The 21,586-nt window shown below is 34.6% G+C and overlaps 1 protein-coding gene across 4 annotated transcripts in view; it reads right to left on the bottom strand.

The window, feature by feature from the left end:
* ASCC3 (activating signal cointegrator 1 complex subunit 3) overlaps window positions 1-21,586 on the bottom strand; it is a 361,254-nt gene that overhangs the window by 313,806 nt on the left and 25,862 nt on the right. For all 4 annotated transcript variants that reach the window (XM_032275177.1, XM_032275179.1, XM_032275178.1 and 1 more), the window contains exon 4: window positions 6,638-7,197. In XM_032275177.1, the coding sequence (XP_032131068.1) occupies window positions 6,638-7,197 (560 nt within the window). The remainder of the gene's footprint in view (window positions 1-6,637; window positions 7,198-21,586) is intronic.

The raw sequence follows: 21,586 nt of genomic DNA, 5'->3' as shown, positions 1-21,586 counted from the left end.
CAGAGCATATCATGAGGTCAAGGAACCACTTATACATTTGATCTCAGAATCATTGCTATCTCTTGAAAAATATTTTTTAAAAATAATAAGTGTAAGATAAAGGCAAAAGTCCCCAATTTGAAAAAAGAAAAGATACAAATGATGGATTGTGAAAACTCCTTATTTATAAGCTTTATATCAACAAATAACAATGTGAATTTACAAGAATAGTCACGACAAAATAATTTTTTATGAGATTATTAGGTTAGTGGTTCTTAAATTGACAAAGCAACTGGAAGTGTGACATCTTTGAAGATGACGGGAAAAGGCATTCTACATGTCAGTACAGTTAGAACACTAACCAGCTGTAACCAAATTGTGTTAATGGATTAATGTCAACATAGAAGAAAAACGAAATTGTGCATATTAAATAAAAAGGCTAAGGAATAAAAAATGTGTAACTGATAACATATGTCTAAAAGAAAGTCATATAGGAGTAGGTGCCTATGACTTTATTGCCCCGTTTCACACATATAGGAGTGAATGGCAGAATAGGAGTAGTATCAGTTAGCAAAAGAAATAAGTTACAAGATAACTACTCCAGAAACAGATAGGATACCATTTGAATAAAAGAAGCTCTTCAATAGAATAAGTATACCTCATTATACGGGGATAACCATTTCTATAATTCTAAACACACAAATACCACACTGGATGGAGAAATTCTATGATTCTAAACATTCTTTAAACAGTAATTTTCAATTCAGGCAGGAGGTTAGAGGATCTTCTGATTATTTGGTGAAAAGACAATAAAAAAAAAATACATATTGGTTCTTATGGCTGAAAGAACACTTTTATTTCCAATCTGGCTGATGTGGTAACCTAGCTCAGCAGTACTAAGGCTAACAAAAACCATATACAGCACCTAATGGAGAACCTTTTCATAAAGCATTGTGAAATCTTTCAGTACAGTATTTAAAATATCTAGGTTCAAAAAGCTACTACACCCTCTCAATCAAATTGTAATACACACATTAAATAAGGGATCTCAAAGTGTGGCCCAGAATCCCTAAGATCCTTTCAGAAGATATATAAGGTCAAAATTGTTTTCATAATAATAGTAAAACATTATTTGCCTTTTTCATTCCCATTTCCCATGAGAATAATGTAATGGACTTTTGCAGAAGCTACATAATGTAATGTATGGTATCAGAACACACCGAATGCAAAAATATATATGGGAATCTAGCTGTCTTCTATTTAAGCCAGACATTGAAATGATTTCTAAAAATATGATACAATGGCACTCTTCATACTTTTTTTTATTTTAGAAAACAGCTATTTTTCATAAAAATGTTACTTATACTATAGTAATATGATGGATACAGTATTATTATTTTGAATGATTTGGGGCTGGGTGCAGCGGCTTATGCCTGCAATCCCTGCACTTCAGGAAGCCATGGCAACAGTATCACTTGAGGCCAGGAATTCATGACCAGTCAACATCATAACATCACAAAACTCTGTCTCTACAAAACATTCTTTAAAAAATTAGCTGGGTGTGATGGTATATATTCCTAGCTACTAGGGATTCTGAGGCAGGAGGATTGCTTGAGCCTAGTACTTACAGGTTACAGTAAGCTATGATCATGCCACTACACTCCAGCCTGGCTGACAGAATGAGACTCTGTCTCTGAAAGGATAATTATAAAGACTAAAAAAAAACTGATTTAATAGACACTTATTAAATTAACATAGTAAAAATTTTCAATTTTAATTTCTAATATGGTAAATATCAATATAGATAAATAACATTTAAAAAATTCTATGAGTTCCTCAGTAATTTTTAAGAGTGCAAAAGAGTTTTCAGAACAAAAAGCTTGAGAATCGTTTTATTAAAACAAGCTAATTATTCTCCACCAAAATTTCAAAGGATAATAGAATCAAACTGTGCTCCAAATAAGTTCCAAAAAATACACAGTCTTCCCTCATAAGATAATGTAACCAAATAACTCAAATTCCTTGACATCACACACATATCTGGAACAGGGTTAGGTTCAGAAATGAACTTGCTTGGGTCAAGTAACACCATCTGCATAGGGTCAAGAGATAATACTAACAGCAAATGTCAAATCACAGCTATAAAGAAGCGGCCCATCTGCACAAAAGCAAACTACAGTTGTGTCAATAAAACTCAAAACTCACTTTTTCTAAAAACTAATTACACAGTAACTCTATCAATATTTACATCAGCATTAACAGCTTTGCAAATAATATTTAATATTAAAATAATACTGAGATATGTATACTCCAATAACTCTCCAATATGCCAGCCTTTCAGATCCCTTTCAGATTACATATTTCTCAAGCACTTTTTAAATTAACATCTTTTCCACCTCAACAAGAACTAGTAATATCAGAACTCACTTCAAAAACTTAATTCAAAAGATTTTCTTCATGGTAGCGAGACACTAAAAAGCCAAACAGGGAAAAAAGAAATAATTATCTGAATTGAGACCTAGCTTTTAAGCATCATTTTATTATTTGAAACATCCATAGATAAGAAAGCATAGATAAAAATTTATTTACTGACATATAAGATATACACCTAAATAAAAGTTTGACTGTGCAAATATATGGTGCTAACACTTGAGAACCTAGTCTGAGAAACATTATGTCTCATACATATTATTTCACAAGTCCTCACAGCAACACTGTGAAGCAAATTATTTCACAAATTAGAGAACTGGGGTTCACAAGGACTTAGTAATTTGTCCAGAGTCAATAAGACATAAGGAAACAGAGGCAAACTTTGGCCTGGTTTTATAAGAAAAGAAATTCCTTCAAAGAACTTTGCAGTTAATGTTCTTTTCCTCAAAAAATCTGGTGGCATACTAGATAGGAATGGTAGACCTATGCTGAGAAAAAAAGCCCAGAATTTCTACAACTGTCTTGCTTTGCAACTTTAGTAAACAACTGTGCCTTCGTTTTTTTTTTACCTTTAAAAGAGGACATCACTTCTACATGTTGCAGGACTGTGAAGAAGCTGGTTAGTTCAAAGGAGAAAGCCTAGTTCAGGTCCACACATAACAGGCACTTAAAAATTGGTAGCTTTACTGTTATTAATGCTACTTTCTGGAGGAAAATTTGCTGTTGAAAAGTCCAATAATTATACCATCCCAATAGAACAAACCCTACTGCTACAATTCTGGTATTGAAACAGCAGCAGCAGGAAGATAATCTGTACCAATAATGGACAGGTTTTGATTAAGAAAATAACATGAAGTATTCAACTCTTACTCGCTTCTGGAAGTTAAAATGCACTTTTAAAAGTGAACAAAATTCAAGAACATAAAGAAACTTAAAGATCATCTAGCCAATCAAATTCTAAGGCTTAATCAGAATACCCACAGCCTTAATGGAAAAATTTCAAAAGCCAAAAGAAGAAATGCTCTTGGAAGAAAGTAACATAGAGGCTCAACAAAGGGAGGGAAAAGGGGATGATATCGATAAAAGCTAAGAAGCGGGTTTTTGTTTTATTAGCACAACACACAGGAGAACATGGACGTACTTTCTATGTAATGAGTTCCCTGAGGAATTATTAAAACTCATTTTAAACAGGGTCTAAAAGTTTCATCCTTTTATTTCAGCCATTTCCTTATTTGAGACTCATAAAGGAAAAGATCTTGTTTCTAAAAAAATTATAAATTAAGAGTAAATGTCAATAATTCCCCTACATAAATTTAAGATGCTTAGCTTCAAAACACAGGCATATGTACAAATCTACTTAAACTTCAATGTGCCTGTGTACTTTGTCAGAATGTCTGAATTTATATCCTGGATCCACTACCTACTCTGCAACTCCAGACAAATTTCCCAAAATCTCTAAACTCAGTTTGATAATCTATAAAATACCTGCCACCAGCAAGCAATAATCTATGAGGCTAACAAAGCATTTCCTTAAGGTACAGCAAAACAGACCAGGAAAGTTAGAAAAAGATCTTAAAAAGGAACCTGATGTTTAAAAAAGACATCAACTTCATCACCATGTTAATAAATAAAATTTTGTTTTTTTTTGTTTGCTTTAGTATGCTATTTAAAAAAAAAAAAATTAATCACATATGGGAGGGGAGGAGAAATGCCTCAGAGTGCACCTTGTCAGTTCTTAGGGCTTCTAACATATTCATCCAGCACTGCCTATCTCAAAGCACTGCTATAAAGATTAAATGAAGTCATGCACATAAAGCATATGACGTAATGCCTTATGTCATATATTAATGTCAGTTGCTATTACTAATACTGTCATTAGTACTATTCCTCTTCATGTTTCAGTCAGGAACCTCTCTTACACAGTCTTTGTGGTAAATGTAATCATATGAATATACTTTTTTCCCATTTTTTTTTCTAACACTAGCTTAATAATAATATAATGCCTTTATCATCAAGTAGGCATTAGGTCAATAAACTATTAAGAGCTGGGAAACCATATATTGAGAAGAATTTTTGCCATCAGCATAGCAATAGCTTTATATACTTTTCTTAGATTATTTGTAAAAATATTCCCGTGGTTCTGCTAAATTTCTGGAGCAAGAGAACACAGCATGCTACTTAAATATTCCTATTTAACTAAAGAATCAAGTAAAAGTTTAGAAAGAAATAGAAATTAACTGTTATCATATGAATTGATTGGCTTTTTAATTACCCTCTTTCCAGGCTTAAGTGAAGTATTTAGAAGTAAATAGACAACACAGAAGGTACAGAATACCCGAAAGTGAAAAAAGCACTGGTCAAGAACAATTGTAGTGAGGCACCTGCAAGAAAACAATTGTAGAAAACTACTGAAGCATCACTTGAAAATTATACTGAAAATCTGCTATAACAACAGAATATAACAGCAAGGAAATGTATTTAAAATATAAAGCATGAATAACGTATGCTGTAGAACAAAAATTATCATAATGATCGTTCATTTTCATATATAAACAGGAAAGCCAAAACACTGACTATATAAAACCATATAGAAATACCACTCAAGTCACTGACAGGATGTGAAACATTAACTTACATGTTAAACTATCCATTAACCCTGGTTGAAAAAAATCACTGAGCCACACTATGCAGGCTTCATAGTGGCTTGTCATACACCTTAACAAGGTGCACAGCCCGCACCTCATTTGGCTCTTACCTATCTGCATACCCTTATTTCTCAGAACTTCACCTTTGCATTTTGCAACTCTTGCTGTACAGAACTACAGCTCTTTGAAAGTGTTAAAGCCTGAAATATGCTCCCTACATTTCTGGTCCACTTGAAAAAGTTAAATCTAGTCATATTTTAAGACTTGGTTAAAGTTTAACCTTCTCTATGCATACTTTCCTACCATACTAACACCTATATAAAATCTATGACTTGTTCTTTTATGTCCCCATTTTCTTCACATGTAGTATTTTATAATACCTATGATATTTCAGCATAGTTATTTGTTGACATGTCTCCTCCTGCTAGACAATTAATTTTGAGAACAAGTTTGCTATCTTATTCACCCTTTTATGTTCAGTAAATAGCACTGTACCTAGTAATACACTAAGCATACAATAAATACATGACAAATGAAGCTATTATGAAAAAAATCTAGAATTAAAAAATATTACCCTTCCAACAATCAGATTCAGTTACATACTTAAAACTGGGGTGAAAAACTAAGAAATACAAACTTACTATAGATATTCAGAAGTAATGGTTTTATGACTCACTAAGAAAATAAAATATCCATTAGCTATTTATAAGTTTCAGTTTACTATAATCATAATAGGATAACTGCTATGTATTCAATTATGATGAGCAAATTGTAAAATTTTCTTCAAAAATTACAATTTTTAAACGATATTATGTTCAGAATGTTAGAGAAAATTTAATAGTGTAGAACAGATCTGATATAAAGTAAACCAAGTGTGAAACATTCAAGGTAAGTAAGACTGATCACAGGATTAACGATATAATACCTTACTTCCAAACTAATGTTAATCAGCATAACACCTATCGCTACCATGGGTTAAGTCCTCCAATATCTAGTTAACTAATTCTCTAAATTAATTTTTCTCTGAAAAATAGAGCTATTATTTTTTTCTGTATTTCTGATATTCAGTGTGATTTTAAAATTCTTAATTCCAATAATAACAAAAAAAAAATCACAGCTACCACATGATTATTTACTGTTACTTACCATTTTGCATATATCACGTTCAATGCTTTTAACAATTCTCTATGTCTTCTTGAGATAGCCCAAAGATTTGATTTCAAAGGCTCTGTCCTTTCTACAATGGTATGACATTTCTCTTAATCCTTCATGAAATACATTACTCATTCAATTTGTCCAGTATTAAAATTAAGTTAATATCAAACAAGTACTGTCCCAGTAAACAAGACATGTGGACACCCAACTATTGCCTCCTGACTCCTCTGCTACACTCATTACACTTTCAGACCTGTAACTATCCAGTGGAAAAGTATATAAAGGCCTGCTATGTGAAACCATTTGTCTATATATTCAACTACTATACAGAATATTAAAGACCTTTCTTTCCTAACCACCATGTTTAAAAACATTATTTCATTAAGATAGTTTACATTAACATAAAAAAACAATAATTTCAACTGTACCTCATCCTGAAGTTCATCACCACTTTTAATAGAAGCAAGCATGTCATATAAAGTACAGCAAAGATCTTCTACTCTTGGCACTTCAGTCATTTCCTTCAAAGTTGAATTTAAGTACCTTTCAACTTCACACCACAAAAAGGAGCCATTTGATTTTTCCACAGGCTTGAGTGCTGGGGTGCAAGCCTCCTGGAGATGCTCATTCAGAAACTTCTTATAATCTAGGCTTATAGTTTTCTGAGTTTCACCATTTATTGGCAGTTCATCAAAGTGGTCCAAATCATGCATGTCAAATGAAAATACTAAATTTTTACCAAAAAAAAAACCATCGCCATGTTCTTTTTCTGTCATCTGCACAAGAGCAGTAAGATCATCTTGACTAAAATGAGAAATAATTCGATTAGTAGCATTACAAGCTGCAGTGGCAGATGACGATGGAAAGGGGCCAAACATCTGTTTGATAGCCTTTGTTTCCTTGTGACCAACACAGTCCTTCAAATGAAATGTCATGAAGAGAAATGCAGCCCCACTTTCAATTGCTTCTCTCCCATTATCAGTTCCAACTATTCAAAGACAAAAGAAACAGTATTAGCTCAATTGAATCATAGTTCAAGTTATGATTTTCCAAAAAATTACCACAAATATTCTCCTAAGTAAATCTAACAGTCAAATCATAGCAATAGGCTGGGCTGGGTGCAGTGGTTCCCTATAACCCCCACATTCTGGATGGCCAAAACGGGAAGATCACTTGAGTCTAGGAGTTCAAGTCCAGCCTGGGCAACATGGTGAGAACCTATCTCTACAAAAATTTTTAAAATTTAGACAGGCGTGGTAGTGTGCACCTGTAGTCCCAGCTACTCAGGAGGCTGAGGTGGGAGGATTGCTTGAGGCTGGGAGGCTGGGGCTGCAGTGAGCTGTGATTGTGTCACTACACTCAGCCCGGGCAACAGTATGAGACCCTGTATAAACAACCAACAACAAAAACATAGCAATAAAGATAGCCAATTTAAGGAGCAGGAAACAACCCATTCCTGAAGAACTATTTGTGTCCCAAAGAACTACTTTAGGTAAATAAATCATTATCAGTAATTATTCTGTATTTAAGTACAGAAACTACCTAATAACAATACTTACCTCTTCTTTCTAAAAACAACTTGAGACACTAGCTAAAACTCATTTTAAAACTAATTTTAATGATTGATTTGACGAGCTAGTTAAATAAACCAAAGTAAGGTACAGAAAACAATCTGAATTACAGACTTTTGGAGCTTCAAGGAAACCTCAAAAATCTGTAACTTTCTTTCTAATTTGTACCGTAAACCTAAGACGGCAAGAAATATTTCTATAGTTCTTATTCAAAAACATTTAATACCATCAAGGATATTTGTTAAGCTGAAGAATAAATTAGTCCTACTATAAAACAAAACAGAAATCTGCTGTTTAAAAGAGGCAACAAGCAAATGTAAGAAGAATAATCAGCATCTAATTTATTTAAGGCATTTTCTTGTATCCAATTTTCTCAAACAAAAAAAGAAAAGAACCTGTATTTCTGACATCGGTTTTGAAGAATATTCTTACGAGTAGAAAACAAGAATTTAAATATTCAAAGAGCCCCAAAAATCTACATGACTTACATAAAGTAATACTGGTAAAATTAATAATGTAATGCACGCTATACCTTCCTAAAAACATGACTCCGCAGTGGCTCATACCTGTAATCCCAGCATTTTGGGAGGCCAAGGCAGGCAGATCATCTGAGATCAGGAGTTTGAGACCAGCCTGGCCAATACAGCAAAACCGTCTCTACTAAAAATACAAACATTAGCTGGGTGTGGTGGTGCACACTGGTAATCCCAGTTACTCAAGAGATTGAGGCAGGAGAATTGCTTAAACCCAGGAGGCGGAGGTTGCAATGAGCCAAGATCACCACTGTACTGTAGCCTGGGTGACAGAATGAGACTCTGTCTCAAAAAAAAAAAAAAAATTACTCCAATCATTATTCAGAAATCTTCACCAGCTTACTATAGCTTGATCCAAGCTCCTATTCTGCCAGAAGATGACCCCATCATTTTTCTTTCCAGTGTTGTTGGCTATTATATATTTCCTGCTCCAGCCAAGAAGAATTTATTAACCAAAAACCATGTTCTACCCCACTCTATGACTATTTCCATATCATACTGATTCTTCTTTAGGGCCTCTGTTCAAATCCTACCCATGTTTCAGAATCCAGCTCCCCTGCCTCTTTCAAGATGAGTACACTGAGTACATTGTATAAATACAATGGTATTGATTACAATACTACTGTAGTATTCCCTCACTGTACTTAGCCCCAAATAGGTGGCTCCACAAAGATTAGTTGATTTAAACCAGACCCAAGCCTCCCTGACAACAGACTAGTATTTTTATACTATATCAAACCGCCTCAGTCACTTTTCACTATGTCTGCTATTCAGTCATGGTAGATTAACAGTTTATATGTAGGAAAATAAGCAATTTTACAATGTATATTTCCAATTTGTTCAAGTATGAAGTCTACTTTTACTGTTATAATTTACAGAATATCTGACACACAATTATTCCTTTAGTATTTAAGAAAATATATGAAAATCTGCTATAAATAGTTGCTTGTAAATTAATTCAATAGTATTTATGTACATTTACTTATTCATTCTATACATTTTACTTATAAGTTGTAAAACAGGTTTTGAATAATTTTGGGATTACAGAACTTCTACAGATAATTTAAAAGGGTTGATACAAGTGATTTGAGCAAAAATGGAATTCACATTTACAAACATTATCTACCATTGTAAATATATATATATATATATTTTTGTAAAGATGGTATTGTTATTACTTTGCATCTTGGAATTTTTTTAAAAATAATAATTTACTAAAAATTTTCACATAATTATCTCACTTTGTCTTAACAGAAGTATTTCCACTTTATAGATGTTAAATGGAAACAGAATTTGCATAATTTGGGAAAGATCAAAAAGCTATTAAGTCATTAAACAAGATTAACAGTAGTCTTCTAACTCCTAAACAAGTTCTTTCCCCTGTCACACTGATTCCCTGTAAATTCCTAGAAAGTAGACTTATTTCTAATTCTTGTTTACAAAATGTTTTAAAAATAACTAAGTCACCTTAAGAAATGAAATAATGGAAGAATAGCCTTATTATATAATGTAAAAGTGTAATTAACTTAAATATCCATTATTAGGTTGCTGGTTGAATTCTGATACAGCCATATATTGTATTCACTAAATATACTGCAGCAGATCTTGCCTTTAAAAAATCCATTAATAAGTGGGAGAAAAAGTTATAAGCCCATGTTTGAATGAAGAGAAAATAATTGTAGACTCATAGAAACATCAAGAAAGATCAAAGCAACTTTTCTGGAGTTTCAAATTTTTAATAAGCATTAACTTAAATCTATAATTTCAAAAATCACAAATACTTTAAAAATTTTAAATCTAGCTGGGCTGTGGTGTTTCATAAATGTTAATACTCTAAACTAATGACTAACTCTCCTTCTGCACAACCTATGTGGAATGGACACATGTTCACACCACATAGCAGTTTCTCAAGAGAAATTCTATATGTGCCTTGCTGTTCTGGGAGTTCCAAAGTTTAAGAACCATTAGCAAGCAGTCTTGTTGCCATGGATGGCTACCCAACGGAAATAATGTCTACAATATTCTTAAAACAATGCAGTTTTTCGGGGCACTAAAACATGAGATGGTCACGTCCACTTCCACCACCTTCCTGCAACCACATCGGCTTGTCTTCCCCAAGGGGCACCCACATGCTTTCTACCAGCACGCTGTCCGCACGAGTTGACATATGTTGCTGGCCTAAGAGACTGGCTGTTAGCATGCTGCCTGGATGAGGGAGTGGATCAGATTGGAGCATATGAAGGATCCCAGGGTCTGCAGCCACAAAGGATGCACGACAACTTGCTGGTACAGCACACTCAAATGTTTGTTTGTTTATTTACTAACTAAACTGTATGAAAAAAGTTTGTAAAATATAGACAAAACATCTGAAGGAAATAATTGCACTGAGTTATCTAATTAGCCAAATGTATGGAAGGCCCAACCTACCCTTGACAAAAATGTAATTGGAAGGGAAATACTAAGTAATCCTCTATTAGCCAGCTGAAGCCACACGCAACTGGCCACATCGGAAGAAGTAGGAGATGGGTGGGCTTGGAAAACGCATCTGGTACATTTCTAAAGTGGAAAGGTATTATAATCATGTTCTTGTTTTCTGACACTACATCTGGAATTGAACATGTTACGTAACTGTGAGATTCCTGTTCCGAAATACCCTCTTGTTCACTTCCCTTTATATTCTATATTTAATTTAAGAAACCATATAAACGATCAGGTTTATGATCTTTGGTCAGTTAACATTTGCACTCAATTCTTAAAGCTTTTTCTGTCTGCTTCATACCTCTCACTATGGTAATCTTTCAAAGAGGAATCAGGATTTTATGTAGTTCTGGCCACAGATAAACTGATATACTAATCAACTGGCAAAAAGTATAAAATTTAAGAACTCCAAACTTTAAAAGAAGCTAGTTTAGAAACCCACATACTTGAGTATCTAATTTTCTACCCAAAAAAACACTGAATAACATAAGCTGTAAACCAAAAAAACTGGCTCTGCCCACCTGGCACTTTAACTGTAACATATTTAAAAGGATACACTTAGAAAGTCCCTAGAATACTTTCCTTTGGAAGAAATACCCTACTCTGCAATTATATTGAGAGGATGTGGGATATGAAACACACGGTAAACTATAAGGCACTTCCAGAATTAAAAAAAAAACAAAAAAAAACTCAAAAGTGAAAGAGGCTTGCCAAAAATCAGCATCAAGTAGCAGAGCATGATCAGAACTCAACTTGGCTGGCTGGTGCTCTTTTATTATAAATCATCTTCAAATGTAAAAACAACAGCAACAACAACAAAACCCACTAAACCTTATATAGAACCTTACCACATAAAATGATATATTTGGTAGATTGCTACTATAAGATTATAAAATAATTTTTTAAATTGTCAATCATCCTCAGCACACAATTTACATCTTTTTTTTTTAAATTTAGAATATTAAGAATTGCTATAAACTGTCGCTTTTTTTCTGTAGCCTACTTTAATTGTTGAGGAATCCTGGAAAAAGGATGAGTGGAAAATTTTAATTGAAGATTGAATTAAAATATCAACAACTTGTAACCATAATTGATAAGTATTCCTTTTTTAATTATCAGACAGAGTCTTGGTCTATCGGCCAGGCTGGACTACAGTGGCACAATCTCAGATCCCTGCAACCTCCGCCTCCTGGGCTCAAATCATTCTCCTGCCTCAGCCTCCTGAGTAGCTGGGACTACAGGCATGTGCCACCATACTTGGCTAATTTTTATTATAAACAATTATTTTCTGTAGAGTTGTTTCACCATGTGGCCCAGGCTGATCTCAAACTCCTAAGCTTGGGTGATCCACCCATCTCAGCCTCCTAAAGTGCTAAGATTACAGGTATGAGCCACTGCACCTGGCCAATAAGTATTCAATTTAGAAGCTGTCAACTAATGAGTTCCTTGACCAGTTAAATCCTCATTGTATAGTAGAAAATATTTCATAAATATAAAGATTGAAATGTTCAAAGCACTCAAATTTTTTCATGTTATGTCCAAACTTTAAATGTCAATTTTACCCCAACACTTGCTCTGCAGCTGTGAATACCATATTATAACCCCACACTGTTTACTTAAGCTCATTCCATTTACTAAAAATTATCAGCAAGATACGCAAGCTGATATAAGTATGCTATATTTGAAAAGAGATTAGCTACCTGATTTTTTAAATCTGGTATGTATGATGATGTTTTCTTTTAAAAATATGTAAAACACAGGACCTTACCTACAATACTACATACAACAAAGTACATTATTTAACAAAACATAAAAATGATTCAACTTGTATATAAAATATACCATTTCCTCATAATTTTTCCCTCTATATATTCCTGTTCAGCTCCTGTTAGTGTAATTATTAAACAAGTACGATATCTAAATTAGTCTCATAAATCTTGCTAATATTTTCCTTATTTTTACAGAAAAACTCAGCTATGAAGAGATTACATCACATACTGATGCTACAAGAACAAGCCAGTTACTTTTTTTTTTTTTTTTCTGAGGGGGAGAATATTAAACCATCTTTCAAATGATAAAAAAAAATATCAAACGTTTGACATAACAGAGGTAGGCATTTTCCATGTGGCTTTTGGGGGAATAAAATGAACAATTTCTGTGATAGAATTTTAAAATTGCCTAAGTCATTTAGTATAATGAGCCTCATGTATTTTAAAGTATCTAACTCTTTCTGTGCTTCAAAGCACCTTTTAGCAATACCTTGCATTAAACAGGGAAAGTAGTCAAGAAATGATCAATATAGTGATTTGAAGGAGTTACTTAAATGTTAAAATTATGACTACATTTACATAAAAACTGTTGCCTTTGGGATGAGCGAATAAAGGAAAGCAAAGAAAGAAAGATATTTGTTAGAAAAAAAAAGTGTAGTAGTACAAAAGATTAAAAATAGTCCAAGGCATTTCCCTATGTTTTAAAAACAGCCATTTAATTTTATGTACATTCATTACAAAATGTGAATACTCAACTTGCAACTTTAAGGCAGCAACCAGCCACTATATTACCTTTCCAGTAGTATAAAATCCTGCATCAAATTACAATGTACCTTCCCAAGCAACCAAGTAGATAACATAAAAGTTTGAATTAGACTTCATATGAAAGCTTTCTATAATAAAACCATCATTTTGAACAACATTAAGAAAATTAAAACAAACGCATAGCTCACCGAGATTTAACTGCCATTTTAGATTTTTTTTAACATCCAAGGAAAAACAAACAAAAAAGATTATAGTATATACTTCTGTGTTGTATCCATTTATCAGATGCTTAGTAATATTATACTCGTAACACTATTTAAAAGTATCACTTTTAAAATGCCTCTAATAGGGAATGCAGTTTTAAGTTTTCTTATATTTAAGGAATCATAATTTGTTAATGACAAAAAATCTACTGATAAACTAAAGCAAAATTTCAAGAACCTCTGAACTTTTATTTTTCTTTTTTTGGAGACAGAGTCTGGCTCTGTCACCCAGTCTGGAGTGCGGTGGCACGATCCTGGCTTACTGCCACCTCTGCCTCCTGGGCTCAAGCTATCCTCCAAACTCAAGTCTCCCGAGTAGATGGGACTACAGACATCCGCCACCATGCCTGGCTAATTGTTTTGTGTTTTTTGTAGGATAGGGTTTTGCCATGTTGTCCAAGCTAGTCTCAAACTCCTGAGCCCAAGTGATCCACCCGCCTCGGCCTCCCAAAATTCTGGGATTACAGGCATGAGCCACTGTGCTAAGCCCGTATCCATTCTAATTTACAATTGTTTTGCTATATTCTCAGGTAATCTGAATTACCCATTTACATAGCTGATACATTTGCAAAGTCCTCTCTTTTATAAAGATATTCAGCTTTTATTTTTTTAATTTCTCTTGTAAAATGGACATAAATGTAACACCTCTGTCTTTGAAACATTCAAAATACAATATACTGCTGTCCAATGTTACCTTCTCTATGAATTTATTCCTGACTTACCTAAGCAGTTTCCTGCCCTTTGAACCAGTACATCACTGGACACATTACATCTGTCATAAGATTTAACCCACAGAAACAACTATTTGTTTACTAATGGTTATTAGCACATCTAAGTTATAATAAAATTATTCACTGACAGGTGTTAACTTAGTTATCAGGTGTTAACCCTAGGCACTTTATATTACTACTTAACATCACAACAACCACAGAAGGTGAGAACTGTTAATGCCATATTATAGATGAGAAAACAGATTTAGTGATATTAGCTACCCACTAGTAACCACAGAACTGAATTTATACCCACATATATTAACTGATAATTTGAAATTATCCCAACTATAAAAAAAAGTTATGAAACTAAAAAGCAAATAAAGGTAGTACAAGAAATATAGTTGCCTCAAGTACACAGATATAATGCCTAAATGTGGAGCAGACATCTAGTGAATAAAAGGCAACAAACATGAAGAAAAAACTAAATCATTAGCATGGACTTCAGCCCTACTATTATCAAGTTGCTGATCTACATAGGGAGCTTGTCAGATGAAACAAATAAACCCACTTGGTCTCTTTGTCACTATAGTAGGTTTTGATATTTGAGATGAACATATTCCTAATACATATATTTATGGATGTACAAATATTTAACACAAATATAAAAATAGGCATAAGAATGAAAAACATCAATTTATTTTATTTATGATATTGGTTACCAGGGCCTGAGCAGAATACATAGGAGTTCTTACCATGATAGACAAATCTTAAGCTAAATGAATATACAAGCATGTGTTACTTTTATCAATCTGAAATATTTCCATTTTAATCTAATATAAAAAGCATTTTATTGAATATAACAAGAAAATATACAGTACATACACATACAGCTCAAATAATTATCAAAAAATGAACAAACTTGTATAATCTGGTTAACTAATTCCAGAATCAGAACATTATGAGCTCTCCAGAAACTTTCCTCATATTCAATCCTAGTCACTACCTCCTTCCTCAAGAGTAGCCACTATCCTGACTTCTAAAACCAGAGACTGGTCATGCCTAGTTTTCAATTTTATAGTAATGGAATCGTAGTATGTGTTGTTTGGCTTCTTTTGTCAACATTTTAAGAGTCTCTTACAATGTTATACATAGTGTAATCCATTATTGCTATAAAGTAGTCTACATGCTTATGCTTTTTAACAATCAACTGGGTTGTTTCTAGATTAAGGCTATCACGAATGTTGCCATGAATGTACATTTTGATATATATGTATGTACAAGCAATTTTATTGGATATTTATGTTGTAAGATTTAAAATTTCACTTGTCCAACCAGAGCTGGTAATAGCAGACATTGTCAAAAAGTTACTCAAAGTGGTTGTACCAATCTAAACTCTAGCAGCAGATGAGAACTGTTGTTTCACATTCTTGACCCTAACAACCTTAGGTATGTCAGTCTTTTTCATTTTAACCGTTCTAAGGGCATCTCCTTGACTACCAATGAAGCTGAACTCCTTTTCATGTCTAGTGGGCAATTATCTCCTGTGAAGTCCTTGTTCAAAGCTCTTACTCATGTTTATATAGGATTATCTGTCCTTTCCTTATTGATTTGTAGGAGTTCATATTTAATCTTGATATAAGCTCTCTTTTTGGTTATAAATCTTGATGCTATATTCTCCCACTCTATGGCTTGCCTTTTTCCTCTTAATGAATAGAAGGTATTAATTTTAATACAGTCCAATTTAATCATTCCCTTTGTACTTTTTGTTTTCTGTTTAATAAATTTTCCCATATACTAAGATCCTAAAGATACTCTTTCACATCTTTTAGGAGATGTGATGTTTTGTGTGTCATGCTTAATTATATAGGCTGCTTAAAATTATCCATAAAGCACATACTTCTTTTCACCGGTATATGCAGTTGACGCAGCACCACATACTGAAAAAACAGCCTTGTTTCACTACTTTTTGGCATTCATTATAAATCAAGTATACTTCTATCTGAAAGTTTGTTTCTGGGCTATATTCTGTCACACTAGTCCATTTGCCTATTCGTGGACCAATACCACACTATCTATTTATCTTTATAAGGTTTAGTATCTACTAGAGTAAGTTCTCCCTCTTTATTTTTCAAAATTAACCAGACAATTCTTTGCCTTTGAATTTCCATATAACTTTCATATTGATTTGTCAATTTCCACACACACACACACCCTCAAACATAAGACTGTGCTTGGGATAGCATTGAATCTGTAGATCAATTTGGGTAAAAACTGTATCATTATAATAGTGAGTCTTCCAATCCTTGGAATATCGCTCTGTTTATTTAGGTCTTTAAATTCTCTCAATAATATTTTAGTTTTCCATGAAGTTCTTCCTTAATTTTCGTTAAATTTAGTCCTAGGTATTTGATATTTTTGATGCTTTTGTAAATGTAAAACAAATTAAAATTTATAAAATTTAAGGTACAGTATATTAAGTTACAGAAATATCAATTTGATTTTTAATGTGCTTCTAGAAAGTAAAAAAAATTGATTTTTATATTAGCCATGTTAAATTCATTTTCTACAGGTACGGTCATGTGAAAAATGGCAAAAATTCTTTTTTTTTTTTCCCATTTATTTATTTTATTGCATTTTAGGTTTTGGGGTACATGTGAAGAACATGCAAGATTGCTGCATAGCTACACACATGGCAGTGTGATTTGCTGCCTTACTCCCCATCACCTACATCTGGCATCTCTCCCCTTGCTATCTCTCCCCAACTCACCACTCCCCTTTGTCCCTCCCCTATTTCCCCCCAACTGACCCCAGTGTGTAGTGCTCCCCTCCCTGTGTCCATGTGTTCTCATTGTTCAACAACCGCCTATGAGTGAGAACATGCGGTGTTTGATCTTCTGTTCTTCTGTCAGTTTGCGAGAATGATGGTTTCCAGGTTGATCCATGTCCCTACAAAGGACACAAACTCACCGTTTTTGATGGCTGCATAATATTCCATGGTGTATATGTGCCACATTTTCCCCATCCAGTCTATCATCGATGGGCATTTGGGTTGGTTCCAGGTCTTTGCTATTGTAAACAGTGCTGCAATGAACATTTGTGTGCACGTGTCCTTATGGTAGAATGATTTATAATCCTTTGGATATATACCCAGTAATGGGATTGCTGGGTCAAATGGAATTTCTATTTCTAGGTCCTTCAGGAATCGTCACACTGTCTTCCACAATGGTTGGACTAATTTGCACTCCCACCAACAGTGCAAAAGCGTTCCTATTTCTCCACATCCTCTCCAGCATCTGTTGTCTCTACATTTTTTAATGACGGCCATTCTAACTGGCATGAGATGGTATCTCAATGTAGTTTTGATTTGCATTTCTCTGATGACCATTAATGATGAGCATTTTTTCATATGTTTGTTGGCCTCATGTATGTCTTCTTTTGTAAAGTATCTCTTCATATCCTTTGCCCACTTTTGAATGGGTTTGTTTGTTTTTTTTATTGTAAAACTGTTTTTAGCTCCTTGTAAATTCTGGATATCAGCCCTTTGTCAGATGGGTAAACTGCAAAAATTTTTTCCCATTCTGTTGGCTGCCGATTCACTCTAATGACTGTTTCTTTTACCATGCAGAAGCTGTGGAGTTCAATTAGGTCCCATTTGTCTATTTTGGCTTTTGTTGCCAATGCTTTTGGTGTTTTGGTCATGAAGTCCTTGCCTATGCCTATGTCCTGAATGGTTTTGCCTAGATTTTCTTCTAGGGTTTTTATGGTGTTAGATCTTATGTTTCAGTCTTTAAACCATCTGGAGTTAATTTTAGGGTAAGGTGTCAGGAAGGGGTCCAGTTTCTGCTTTCTGTACATGGCTGGCCAGTTTTCCCAACACCATTTATTAAATAGGGAATCCTTTCCCATTGCTTGTTTTTCTCAGGTTTGTCAAAGATCAGATGGTTGTAGTTATGTTGTGTTGCCTCCGAGACCTCTGTTCTGTTCCATTGGTCTATATCTCTGTTTTGGTACCAGTACCATGCTGTTTTGATTACTGTAGCCTTGTAGTATAGTTTGAAGTCTGGTAGTGTGATGCCTCCCGCCTTGTTCTTTTTGCTTAGGATTGACTTGGCTATGCGGGCTCTCTTTTGGTTCCGTATGAAGTTTAAGGTGGTTTTTTCCAGTTCTGTGAAGAAGGTCATTGGTAGCTTGATGGGGATAGCGCTGAATCTGTAAATTACTTTGGGCCGTATGGCCATTTTCACGATATTGATTCTTCCTAAACATGAAGATGGAATATTTCTCCATCTGTTTGTGGCCTCTCTTATTTCGTTGAGCAGTGGCTTGTAGTTCTCCTTGAAGGGGTCCTTTATGTTCCTTGTTAGCTGTATTCCTAGGTATTTTATTCTCTTTGTGGCAATTGTGAATGGCAGTTCGTTTTTGATTTGGCTCTCTTTGAGTCTGTTATTGGTGTATAGGAATGCATATGATTTTTGAACATTGATTTTGTATCCTGAGACTTTGCTGAAGTTCCTTATCAGTTTCAGGAGGTTTGTGGCTGAGACAATGGGGTCTTCTAGATATACAATCATGTCGTCTGCAAATAGAGACAATTTGACTTCCTCCTTTCCTATTTGAATACACTTTATTTCTTTTTCTTGCCTGATTGCTCCAGCTAGAACTTCTAGTACTATATTGAATAGGAGTGGTGACAGAGGGCATCCTTGTCTAGTGCCACATTTCAAGGGAAAGCTTCCAGTTTTTGCCCATTCAGTATGATATTGGCTGTTGGTTTGTCGTAAATAGCTTTTATTATTTTGAGATACGGTCCATCAGTACGTAGCTTATTGAGGGTTTTTAGCATAAAGGGCTGTTGAATTTTGTCAAAGGCCTTCTCTGAATCAATTGAGATAATCATGTGGTTTTTGTCTTTGGTTCTGTTTATGTGGTGAATTACGTTTATAGACTTGCGTATGTTGAACCAGCCTTGCATCCCCGGGATGAAGCCTACTTGATCATGGTGGATAAGCTTTTTGATGTGCTGTTGCAATCAGCTTGTCAGTATTTTATTGAAGATTTTTGTGTCTGTGTTCATCATGGATATTGGCCTGAAGTTTTCTTTTCTTGTTGAGTCTCTGCCGGGTTTTGGAATCAAGATGATGTTGGTCTCATAAAATGATTTGGGAAGAATTCCCTCTTTTTGTATTGTTTGGAATAGTTTCAGAAGAAATGGTACCAGCTCCTCTTTGTATGTCTGGTAGAATTCGGCTGTCAACCCGTCTGGACCTGGGCTTTTTTGGGGTGGTTAGCTGCCTCAACTTCAGACCTTGTTATGGGTCTGTTCAGGGTTTCGGCTTCTTCCTGGTTTAGGCTTCGGAGGAGGCAAGTGTCCAGGAATTTATCCATTTCTTCCAGGTTTACTAGTTTATGTGCATAGAGTTCTTTGTAATAATCTCTGATGATGGTCTGAATTTCTGTGGAATCTGTGGTGATATCCTCTTTATCGTTTTTTATTGCATCAATTTGGTTATTCTCTCTTTTCTTTTTTATTAATCTGGCTAGTGGTCTATTTTGTTGATCTTTTCAAAAAATCAGCTGTGGGATTTATTGATTTTTTTGAAGGGTTTTTTGTGTCTCTATCTCCTTCAGTTCTGCTCTGATCTTAGCTATTTCTAGTCTTCTGCTAGGTTTTGAGTTTCTTTGGTCTTGCTCCTCTAGCTCTTTCAATTTTGACGATAGGGTGTCAATGTTTGATCTCTCCTTGCTTCTCATGTGGGCACTTATTGCTATACATTTTCGTCTAGAGACTGCTTTAAATGTGTCCCAGAGAGTCTGGTATGTTATGTCTTCATTCTCGTTGGTTTCAAAGAACATCTTTATTTCTACCTTCATTTCATTGTTTATCCAGTCAACATTCAAGAGCAAGTTGTTCAGTTTCCATGTAGCAATGCACTTCCGGGTTAGTTTTTGAATTCTGAGTTCTAACTTGATTGCACTGTGGTCTGAGAGACTTGTTTGTTAAGATTTCCATTCTTTTGCATTTGCTGAGGAGTGATTTACTCCCAATTATGTGGTCAATTTTAGAGTAGGTGTGATGTGGTGCTGAGAAGAATGTATATTCTGTGGATTTGGGGTGGAGAGTTCTGTAAATGTCTATTAGATTTGCTTGGTCCAGGTCTGAGTTCAAGTCCTTGTTAATTTTCTGTCTAGTTGATCTGTCTAATATTGACAATGGGGTGTTAAAGTCTCCCACTATAATTGTGTGGGAGTCTAAGTCTCTTTGTAAGTCATTAAGAACTTGCCTTATGTATCTGGGTGCTCCTGTATTGGGTGCGTATATATTTAGGATCGTTAGCTCTTCTTGTTGCATTGATCCTTTTACCATTATGTAATGTCCTTCTTTATCTCTTTTGATCTTTCTTGCTTTAAAGTCTAATTTATCAGAGATGAGAATTGCAACTCCTGCTGTTTTTTGCTCTCCATTTGCTTGGTAAATCTTCCTCCATCCCTTTATTTTGAGCCTTTGTGTATCCTTGCATGTGAGATGGGTTTCCTGGATACAGCACACCTATGGGCTTTGGCTTTTTATCCAATTTGCCAGTCTGTGTCTTTTGACTGGGGCATTTAGTCCATTTACATTTAGGGTTAATATTGTTATGTGTGAATTCGATACTGCCATTTTGGTGCTAGCTGGCTGTTTTGCCCATTAGTTGATGCAGATTCCTTATTGTATTGATTCTCTTTACCATTTGGCATGTTTTTCGAGGGGCTGGTACTGGTTATTATTTTATATGTGTAGAGCCTCTTTCAGGAGCTCTCCTAAAGCAGGCCTGGTGGTGACGAAATCTCTGAGTACTTGCATGTTCACCAAGGATTTTATTTTTCCTTCACTTATGAAGCTTAGTTTCGCTGGATAGGAGATTCTGGGTTGAAAGTTCTTTTCTTTAAGGATGTTGAATATTGGCCCCCACTCTCTTCTGGCTTGTAGGGTTTCTGCTGAGAGATCTGCTGTGAGTCTGATGGGCTTCCCTTTGTGGGTAACCCGACCCTTCTCTCTGGCTGCCCTTAGTATTTTCTCCTTCATTTCAACCCTGGTGAATCTGACAATTATGTGCCTTGGGGTTGCTCTTCTTGAGGAATATCTTTGTGGTGTTCTCTGTATTTCCTGGACTTGGATATTTGCCTGCCTTGCTAGGTTGAGGAAGTTTTTCTGGATAATATCCTGAAGAGTATTTTCCAGCTTGGATTCATTCTCTTCATTGCATTCAGGTACACCTATCAAACGTAGATTCGGTCTTTTCACATA

Source organism: Sapajus apella, unplaced genomic scaffold (genome assembly GCF_009761245.1).
Source record: "Sapajus apella isolate SASKATOON/1434 unplaced genomic scaffold, GSC_monkey_1.0 scaffold6, whole genome shotgun sequence".
Lineage (NCBI taxonomy): Eukaryota > Metazoa > Chordata > Mammalia > Primates > Cebidae > Sapajus > Sapajus apella.
Note: the sequence above shows the minus strand (reverse complement) of the source record. Positions and strands in the feature narration are given on the sequence as shown.